The sequence below is a fragment of the Vitis vinifera genome, chromosome 15, assembly GCF_030704535.1.
Source record: "Vitis vinifera cultivar Pinot Noir 40024 chromosome 15, ASM3070453v1".
NCBI classification, from domain to species: domain Eukaryota; kingdom Viridiplantae; phylum Streptophyta; class Magnoliopsida; order Vitales; family Vitaceae; genus Vitis; species Vitis vinifera.
Window position 1 is genome coordinate 10,063,061 of NC_081819.1, and position 10,866 is coordinate 10,073,926.

Below are 10,866 nucleotides of genomic sequence, written 5' to 3' on the forward strand. Positions count from 1 at the left end.
ATAGTGTAGTTACAAAAATTTATCGAGGTTTTAAGGTACCACAGCCGGAAACTCGAGCCCTCACAGCCGGGAACCGATCGATCCAATGGCGTCGAGGGCTCTGCAAATAGCACCCAGAAACCGAAGCCGAAACCCTAGCTTCATCCACCGCGTCTTCTCGTCTTCCTCAACCTCCAATGATGCTGACAACAACACTCCTTCACCACCATCTTCATCTTCATCTTCTTCATCATCTTCTTCTTCTTCTCTATCCTCTTACTTCAACGACGTCAAAGCCAGCCTCAAACAACCACCTCAACCCCCTCGCAAATCTTCTTCATTATTCTCCTCCTCCTCCCCATCCTCATCTCCCCCTCTTTCCTCCAAAATCGCTTCACTTGAAGAAATCCGAAAAAATCTCTCTGAGTTCCGCTCCCGATCCTCTGTCCCCAATCCTTCACCCTCGCAGCAATCCTCTTCATCATCCCCCATTTCATTTCAAGAACTCTACAAGCGCAATGTCATTCCCAAACCCGAAGATTCCCCCAAGGGGAAGCTCTCTTTCGACGCTATTCGGGAGAGCTTGAAGCAGCTGCGGCCGTCATCCTCGGCTGAGGGCGGCCAGACCAAGGGGAAAACAGACGTGCTGTCATTGTCGGCTTTTCAGGATAGTTTGAGGCTCAGGCCGGTGGATTCGGGTGCTACTAAGTCCTCTGTTGTGATTGGAGGTTCGGATGATGCTTTGCCCATGTCGGTGTTTGGGAAGGATATAAGGGATAGGAAGGAGGCGGAGAGCACGGCAATGAAGACGTCGTTTGTGAAGTGGTATGGTCCCGAGGAGTTGGGGAAGAAGTTGAGGGAGCTTCGACCGGAGACGGGGGCAGAGAGTTGTTTTTCACTGAAGGAGTTGAATGAGAGATTGATGAAGTTGAGGGAAATGGAGGAGAAGGAGACAGAATCGAGCATTCCTGGAGTTTCATTTAAGGATTTGAGGGAGAGTTTAGTGCGGTTGAGAATGGCTGATGATGAGAAGACCAAGAAGTCCTCCAGTGAGTCTTAGTTTAAGTGATTGCTTCTTACTTGTTCGTTTTTCCTATGTTTTCCTCACTTGAACTACTACTAGCTATCATATGAATTATTAAGTGGACAGGAGTCTGAATGGTCTTTATCTTAGTACTACAGTATGAATTCCTTTTAGAGCAGTATCTAAGTTATGAAAATATTAGTTTGTTGTGGTTTCTTTGATGTTTTGACTTTTTTTTATGCTACCATGTGTGAAATTTTTTTATCAGTGTTGATTTCCAAATAGATGGCAGGAGTATCATAAGTGTAATTGGTGCTCTTTTCATTTTTGGAGATAACCTCTTGGTGGGGTTTTAAGCATCTTGTGCGTTTGAATGAATCCTTATTCTTAGCGGGTTTCACAATATTTATGGAAGTGTTGAGTTGAAGTGCTTTCTTGAGCTTGGGCTTGGATATATCACATTGATATTTTTAGGATTTAAAGCATATCAGCATTCAAGTTGAAGTTCTAGTTTAACTTATTTGTTGTAAACATTTTAAAACCTACTTTCATATATAGGTGCAAATTTATGAATAGGAACTAACAAGTTTGATCAAATTTACTTTGTATCCTTAAAGACTAAAGCTACCAATCCTTTGGATGAATGATTTTGTTTTATTTCTTTGTGCTCTGATGCATAATATGTTGCTTGTTGGTATATAAAAAATAATAATAATTTCATTCCACTTATTGGTCACGTCTATTGTTACAGTCCAGAGGCTTGATATCTTAGGTCGTTTAGGCGGGACTCCTAGCTTTATGCTGGCTCCTCCAAAGGAGCATTTAGTTGAGCAGGCAAGTATAGTTCCTTTTTCTTTTTCGTTTTTCCCTGATTCCTTCTCTTTGATTGTTTATTTTGTATATGGAATTTCAATGGTTTCCTGCAATTTAATTTCAGTGCACATTATATTCCTTACCCTAATCCTTAGCCATGACATGCACCTTAAAAATACAATGGTATGGTCCAGTTGAACAGTGACTCGCAGCTTTAGTCTGTCATTTTTTTTTTCTTGATAGGTGAAAATAAAAAGGAATTTGGTTGGTTATATTTCCTTTTGTAACTAGGATACTCTTCACTTGCCTTTTGATGCATAAATATAGTAGTAAAGTCTCCATATGCATGTAGTGCTCAACCGTGGCAGGGTTAATCAAATTCATTGAAAAGGAGACTGAAAATCTGATGAGAGTGAACCATATGGAAACGATACTGCATTTTCAAGTTTACTCTCTTAGAGATTATGGGCATTGGTGATATTTTTAATGCTTTGAATAATTTTATACATCTTCTAACCATATTTAGCTTAAAAGGTCTGTGAAAAAAAATATTTAGCTTAAAAGAAATTCTACATTTTTGGGTTTTTAGAGCATATAACAGTTTCTAATACAATTGATTCAGTTTAATTAGCCTATATAATTTGCTTTTAAGAATGTTTTGTTAGCAGCCTTGGTTGACATACTTTATCACACAATATGAAGTTTTCTAAAGTTCATTCTGTTCTTTAGATGGGGAGAGAATGAAAATTAATATATATGGAAAAAAAAAAAAGATGAAGCTTCTGTTTTGTGCATAATTTTGATTGGGGTGTATTATGGTGATTTTGCACAGGCATGGGGTGGGGTGGGGGGAGGGGGAGGGGGGTTTGTTGATGCTTATTAAGTGCATATTGTCTGAAAAAACTAAGAATGTATTGATGTTTATTTGTTTTATTTATTACTTCAAGCTGAACTAACTCGATATTTACTAAATTTAATACCCAACACACTTTGTTATTCATCACATGTATATGCAGTATTTCCATCCAGATAATATGTCATCTGCTGAGAAGCTGAAAGTTGAGCTTAAAAAAGTTAGAGATGAATTTAAAATGTCAGAATCAGATTGTGGATCTGCACGTGTTCAAGGTAAAATTTCATTGGGGTCTGTTCCAGTGAAGATTCATTGTTTTTGTTGTTGTTTATTTGTTTTTTTTTGTTTTTTTTGTCAAAAAAAATTTGCTTTTCCCTTTTTTGTTGAATGATCCATGTGCCCTTTCCACATATCAATGCACAGATAATCCTATAAATCAGGTTTTATTTTCAAGTTTCACCTAAACTCCTGGCCGGCATCTAGGTTTCTTTGCAATCAATAATATAGGAGAAATTTGTTTTTAGGTTATGCACTTCTAGTACCTTATAAAAGGAGGAAGAAAAAAAAAAAAAGGTGGTTAAAATAGGTGGGTTGGAATCATGTTTTAAAGTCATGGTATAACTCATTGACTCAAAGGGTCCTGATGCATATCGGTCTTGGTATTAGACGATAAGCAAAATATGTTAATTTAAGAGTTCCAAATTTTTTAAGAGAATTGTTAAAATTATCACAAAAATAAATACAATCATATAGACAAAAAAAATTAATAAATATATAAAGAGAGAACATTATCCATTTAGTGATAGAAGTATGCTGAAATAGATTTAAAACTTTTTTATTTATCACCTCATACTAAATATTGGATAAAACTAGTAAAAAAGTATTTTTATAATAAATTTGTTTAAATTAAAAATTTGAACAAATCTCTTTTGGGCATATCTATGCAGTTTAAGCAGAAATACCTTGAACCACCTTAAGCTCATTGAGAAGAGCTTTTTGGCCTCAAATCTCTTCTAATTTAAAGTGTTTTTAGCTCAATGACACTGAATCTCTTTTAATAGTTAGAAAGAGCTTTTAGATGATAAAAAGGCTGTGCCAGACAGGGTCGAAGTCAAGTCTTGGGGATGACAAGGATGCTAACTTAAACACAAGATTGATATACAAAAGATAGTTTGAGGGTTTGATATTTGGTGACGGATTTTCTTCATTCTGCTTCTACTTTAACATGTTTAAAACACACTGTAAACTTCTTTTAACAGCTACAAAGAGCTTTTAGATAATTGAAAGACTGTGCCAAAATAGAGCTTAAAATTTTGGTGTGGCTAAGAATGCTAATTTTAACGTAAAATTAATGGACAAATAATTGTCTCTTCTTGTATTATAAAGCAAATGTGTTGTATAAAGGAAGTCGGAATATCGATAATTGTAGGTTAGCTTGTCAAGTTTCTAATCATCGGATTGTAGAAAGTATGTCAGAATTATGATGGTTAGAACTTTCAGATTGAAAAAATAAATAAACAAAAATGAAGGTTACAACTTCTTTCAATTGCAAGGAACAACCAGAAGGGATATTAGGAGTTCAAAAATTTTTCTGGATTGTGTTGCCAGGGATTATTTATTTACTGAGGATTTCCATTCCTTGTGTCATATTGTTTTGCAGTGGCACAGCTGACGACAAAGATCAAGCACCTAAATTCAGCATTACATAAAAAGGTAAGAGTATGGTCCATGAATCTCTGTATGTTTCAGTGTATCGTAGGTGCTCATTTGACCTGCAAACCAATATCTTTGAGGAGTTGTTTCCTCTGCATTGTACACTCCCTGAGTTCTCTTTTATGGAGATGTGGGTGTCATGTTGGTCCTGGTATGGAATTTTCATAAAAACTGAAGGACAAAAATGAAAAATTAGAAACAAACCAACTCATAGAAAACTTAGCTATGATTAGCAATGTTTTATAGATGGTGGAGGAAAAGATGGATGGGGAAATTGGGGGAAATGAGGTGAGGGAAATGTTGATTTGGAATGGATTTGAAGTTGTTCGAACTCTCAGGGGAAATGGGGGGAAATGAGGGGAGGGAAATGTTGATTTGAAATGGATTTGAAGTTGTTTGAACTCTCAGTACATGAGGTCAAAGGCAAGTTGTTAGGAAAAATTTTGGAAAGTAGCAGATGCTACTCTAGCTGGATAAGATTTGGTGAGCTAGGTCTGTCCCCTCTTTTGGAAGAGGTGGAGCTGTGTTGTTGGGGTGTAGGAGGGAAGCCTTTCAGCAAGGAAAGGTTGGAAGGTGAGAGAATTTACATGTTGGAATGCCGTTGTAATGAGGTAGGACCGTTGTAATTAGGTAGGAAGGTTCATCCTTTGTTCAGTGTACTCTGGAGGTACGGAGGTTTGTTTTGTTTTCCCAAAAGGGTTACGGTCTTCTCAGCCCGGCGGGCGGGGGTGGGGGGGGGGGGGGGGGGGGTGTTTATTTTAGCTGAAAAAGTTAGTAGTGTGGGAGTGGCCCCCCAAATCATAGGTTGGAAGGTATGTTTTGTTGGTTATCGGTCAATTAGAAGGGAGAAACAAATTAAGGGTTTCATCTAATGAGTCTTTTGCAGACAAGGTGAAGAAAGGTAAAGAAGCATTGGGAGATGATGTTTGGTTTTAGATGGGGAAAAGGATGTCTGTCTCAAGGAGTCCCTAAAGTGTTGTCTAGTGGGTCAGTTGGGGGAGTTTTCAGATATGGTGACACTGTTGCAAGCATTGAAGAAATGTGCATTTTTCTATTGGCATTTGTAAGGGGAAGTCAACTTATCTTTGCTAAGGGGAGCCCTCATCTTATTTGAATTGGATTCAATTGAAGATGCAAGTGAGGTGTTGCATAGAGGTCTGAGGAGGTTTGCCAACAAGTGCTTGTCCTTGGGTAGATGGTTGTTGGAGGTTGGGTGCTTTCGAAGAGACATCCATGCAAAGGAGGTTTGGTTCAGGCTAACAGGGCTAGCACTGCACTTATGGGACAAGACATTATTTTTTATTTTTTATTTTTTGATAGGTAAATTTTTGTCCCCATGGGACTTGAACCTGGACGGCCCGCAAAGCCTCCTTATCCCTTTACCACTTGAGCCAGGCTTCAAGGGTATGGGACAAGACATTATTTAAATATCTAAGGGATTGTCATGGGGGCTTCGTTTTGGTGGATATAAGCATTGTAAAGCAGCGTAACCTCCAGTGGGCAAGGATTCTTGTGGGTTCAAATGACAAGAACATTCCTAGATTACTTCAGGTGGTGGTGGGGCTTTTTTGTTACTTGATTCAATTGTGGTGGGAGGTCCCACTTGGTTGTCACAGTTTGTAGCTAGGAGAGATGGAAAGTAGCAGGAGGCAAGGGCAAAAGATGATGGTGGTGGCCCTTAAGATGCTAGAGAGGGTGTGAGTAAGAAAGCACTGTTGGTTTGCAAGAGCTCAGGGGACATTTTGAGCTTAGGGGCCATAAGGTGCCATAAAGTTAGGAAAGTAGCTGGTGGCTTTGAAAAGCCACTACTTTTAGGTTATTATGATGGTGGTTGCGGACTTGCAGATTTAGGCCTTGTGTTATTGGAGGATGCCCATTGCAAGAAAGACAAGTCACATTGTTTTGGGACTTTAGTGGCCCAATGAAGATGGTTAAAGACTCCAACCCCTTGATCCATGACTTTTATGGATTGGGCCAGACTCATTTCACTAATCCAAGGGGTTTAAATTGCAGATTAAGGGATGTGGGTTGAGCCTTAACTGATAGTGAGGGCTTTCATAGCCTTGTACCCTTGGAGAGAGATCAATCTGAAGGTTGTGAGAAGGGATTTTGGTTAAACATTCTGGCATCCCAAGAGAGGAGAGTCTGTCTCAACATTGCATAGGCAGGAACCTCTAGATGCTATGGATCAAGAGCTAGCTGTCATTAGTTGATCTTGATGGCCTGAGGATGGTTTGTGACGAAGTAGCTCTCTCTTTGCTTGTTCGCTCCTCTTAGAACCTAGAGGAGGGAGCACCATTTGTAGATGCCACCCTCTTGTTTGGAGTAGAAGGTTTTGCAGGTAAGTTATCATCTCCAGTTTGTTGGATGGGGGATGGGTTTTCTTCTGCATCTTCTATTTCCAAAGATGAGGGTCCAGCCAAAAGCTTGGTTTTGTGGAGGGAGCAGGACAAGGGGCTTGTAGTAGAATGCAAGGGTGATGGTTATGGGATGTTATGTATGACTTCCAGCAAGGGTTTGGTTGTGGACTTTCCAAAGAATCACCTTAGAGATGCCTAGAGTGTGAACCTAGATGTGGGGAGTGAGAAGGTGGTGGCTTTGGAGAATGGGAGCTCTAGGAGGGACTCGATGGGAGATGAGAGCCTCTACGATTTGTCTTTTGGGAAATTCGTCTCCTTTAGCAAGTTTTTGGATTTGCTAGTGGAAGGTTATGAGAAGGAAATTGTGTCCTTATTGAGAAAGTTGGAAGCTAAAAAGGGTTATAGAGTAGTGGCTTTGAGCATAAAAAGGAGGCCTTCCTCTATGTCCGACTTTGATAGGGAGCTTTGCAAATTGGAGTGCTTGGTTAATTACAACAAATCAAGTGGAAAAGGGGGGAGCCAGAAGTGGGGGTGGGATATGGTTTGTGAGTGATCATGAAGTTCGAGATTTTTCTTAATTCCTAATTCAATATATTACATTGTTGTTTCTCAAAAAAAGAAAAAAATAAAAATAAAGAAGTTTTGAGATTTTTTGATCGTCATTAGTAGGTTTAGAGGCTGGGTGTTTGGCTCTCCTTAGAAATTGGAAGGACATGAGAAAAGGAGAGGGGCCAGAATTGTATCACTCAATCTCAAGGTAAGGGATTTAGAAAAGTGGGCTGGAATTGTAATTTATAAGGGAGCAGAGGGTAGTCATTTCAGGCAGTGGCAAGGGAGAGTGGAATTATTAACAATGGGTAGATGAAGTTTGAATTTATCCAAGGATTCAGTAAGATTGCAGAAAGTGGATTTGGTTTGCAAGCATGAAAGGTCGTATAGGTCTTTATGTCTTTCTAGGCCTTTAGGGTGATGTTTTTGTATCAGGTTACGGTTTGTTGTTTCTATTTTCCTTTTGCTTGCCTTCTGGCACTGTTTGTATTCTCTGTGTAGTTTGTGCAACTTTACAAAGTGTTTTTAATATCTTATCAGTTTACCTAAAAAAGAAAAGAAAGAGAGAGAGAGAGAGAGAGAGATATGGATGGGAGGAAATAAAATATATCAATTAGGAAGGCCAAATTATACTACTATGCACCTCTTATGACTGATTGATGGGTTTGTGCAAATTATAGGAACGATACCAACAGTATTGTCCTTTTGACTTGAGCCTCCAAATTGCTTGGTTGTCTGAAGATAGTTTTCATTGATGAATACCTCTTGACCTTATGATCCAGATTTTGGCATATGAAGTTAAGCAAGCTATAACTAAATAGACTTATACTGTGAATTTATTGGATTTTGATAAAAGAGTGAAACCTAAAACTGTTAATTCAGATCAGTTTTGAATGAACATAAAATGGTGCCTCTACTGTAATGCCTGAAATATTTGAAATCCATTCAATAGCTTCCCAATGCTCTTCTTTTCATAAAGCTATTGATGGCTCCCATTGCTTGAGCTTTTTACCCAATCTTGTATGCACCATGACATACATGAAATTAGAATTGCAATTTGAGCCAGTTGAACCCAATCAAACCTGAAACTGCAATTTCTGATTAAGAAATCTCTATCAGACTTGAACCCTATCCGTATTTAACTAATTCTAAGTTGAACATTTGTCTAATAAGGTGCCTGTGTCGAAACAATTTTGTAGGAGAAAATGGGCGATCGCTTACCACGAATGCTTGAGTGCATTGTTTGAGGACAATTATTGTTACTGAGTTGTGTGCAGGCTGCCATTGTATTGTAGTCAGCAATTGTTATAAGATGAATGATCATGTTTTGTTTATGCATGTGATGGTCTTCAAAATGCAGGATAAGCATTCCCGGAAGGGTCTTCAAGCGATGGTCCAGAGGAGAAAGAAGTTATTGAAGTATCTCCGTAGAACTGACTGGGATTCCTACTGCCTTGTTCTTTCTAAGCTTGGTCTCCGAGACAATCCGAATTACAAAAACTAGATGAAATGTATTCATCTCTGTTTTGACATGCTAATGATGCTTTATTTAGTGATATACCAGGTTTTTTGTTTTGTATCTGGTACTCACAATTTTTCAACTAGATGTCACTTCTGATTCTCCTTTAATTTAAAGTCGTAATAATAACAGCTCCTTGGTACTATTTGCTACATCTAGGTGTGCTCTATATCTTCCCTTTTTAAAAAAAATAAATAAATACATAAAGAAGGAAAGACAATCTGTCTGTTCTTAGTTGAATGGGGAAGTGTGAACTGTGCTGTTGCACCTTACTTGTGTTCCTTCTACTTCCAGGTGTTGTCATGAAATGGAATTCAAGAGGACTTGGTTAAATGGTCAAAAAAACAGGCTGCTGTTGAGCATCGTGCTTGAAGCTTGGAGAATAGAGGAACCTTCTCTTGCTCTTCCATCTGCTACTTGGTCATCTGCTGCTTAGTCAAATGTTAGTTAAGGCACAACTTGACTAACATTTGAAAGCAAAAATAAAATAAATTGAAATGTAATACTGAAAAGCGGCATGTGCTGCCTTTTAATTTATTTAATTATTTTATATTTTATAAAAAAATATAGTTAATAGAAAATGACAAAAGGGAAGAAAAAAAGAAGCAGTTGGCGGCCGCAGCTGCAGATTCTGTGATGGAGCTGCGAAGCAATCGTTTTGTCTTCTACCGAAAGTCAGTTATTGCGTGTGAACGGTTCAGATAAGGATTTGAGGGGTACAGATTAACCACCGTAGGATCTTTGACTTTTGTGTGGATTAAAGGGCCACCGCGATCCACGTCAGCGAGATGTGTGGTTACGCGGGTCCTGGGTGTTCGGGGTCTAAGTTCTAACAGCTGTAAGCTACTGACGTGGCTCCTTTTTCAAAGCTTTCATTTACCCACCACGTGAGCCCCTCTACTTTATCCTTCATCCTCTTTTAATAATAAATAAAAATATTCTTAGGATAGAAGATAAAATTGAAATATTACATATAAATATTCCGAATGTTTTTTACATACACAAATTGAAAAAAATTTAATTTGATTAGAAAAATTATAATGAAATGAAAATTTTTACATACACAAAAAGAATGAAAAATAAATTAAGATAATATATGTATGAAGAAAAAAAATGATGAAGCTAAAATAAAAAAGGAAAAAAAAAGGAGGAGTTTTAAGTAGGCTTTATAAAATATTATATATATACTTTAAAATTTATTTAAAATTAAAAAAAATTAAATCCTTGAGGGTTAGCATTAATTTTTTTTTTTCAATAACATTGAAATGAAATTATTTTTTATTTTTGAAATTAACAATTAAATTCATATTTTTTAGAAGGGGAAAGTTACAAATTTCTTTTCATTATTTTCTAAACCTTAATTTTATAAGGTAAGGCTTTTTTTTTTTTTTAGGGGGAAGGGGGTTTTGAGACAAGTTGCAGACTATTGAGAGTAAATAATAAATATAGTAATTGTTGCATAATATAAACATAATTACAATTGAATCTTTCAATAGGAAACTTGAAAGGAGATTTCTAGTGCATCAAGTTTAAAGTATTATTATACTAAACCTAAGAACAATTTATAAATTAAAGTTTCATTATATTTCACTTGCTTGTGGGTAACTCATTTTCTTATCCAAGATGGAAGTGCAAATATAACATTTGGCAACTATAAAACCATAAATGTAGAGGTAGAGTCAGATAGTGAGATAGAATCTGTAAATGTTATACAAGAAGATAATTTATTAAACATCGAAATAGTAGAAAACCTATACAAAAATTTAGAACTAGTTAATATAAAGTTAGAAGAATTTAGTAACCCAACGTTACTAGAATAACAGGTAGATCAAGAAAACTTTTATTGACATAATGTGTAAAACCTATATACTAATTGAACTTTATAAAACCAATTTGATAAAAAAACTTATAGATATAGAAACAATAAATCAATTTACTATTCAACCAAAAGCTAAATAAAATTTAAAAATAGTCTCAAATGAGTTAGTAAATACAATAAATGTAGAAAATGAATTTGTAAAAGTAAAAATTGAAATAGTAAGGTATAGTAAGATGT

At 36.9% G+C, this 10,866-nt stretch overlaps 1 protein-coding gene across 1 annotated transcript; it reads left to right on the forward strand.

Moving 5' to 3' along the window:
- On the forward strand, nucleotides 1–8,962 carry LOC100267570 (uncharacterized). Its single transcript, XM_010662947.3, has 5 exons — nucleotides 1–1,028; nucleotides 1,755–1,837; nucleotides 2,833–2,944; nucleotides 4,330–4,382; nucleotides 8,652–8,962. Exons 1-5 carry the CDS (start codon nucleotides 86–88, stop codon nucleotides 8,793–8,795), a joined length of 1,335 nt encoding a protein of 444 aa, XP_010661249.1. The 5' UTR covers nucleotides 1–85; the 3' UTR covers nucleotides 8,796–8,962.
- The last annotated feature ends 1,904 nt before the right edge of the window (nucleotides 8,963–10,866 follow it).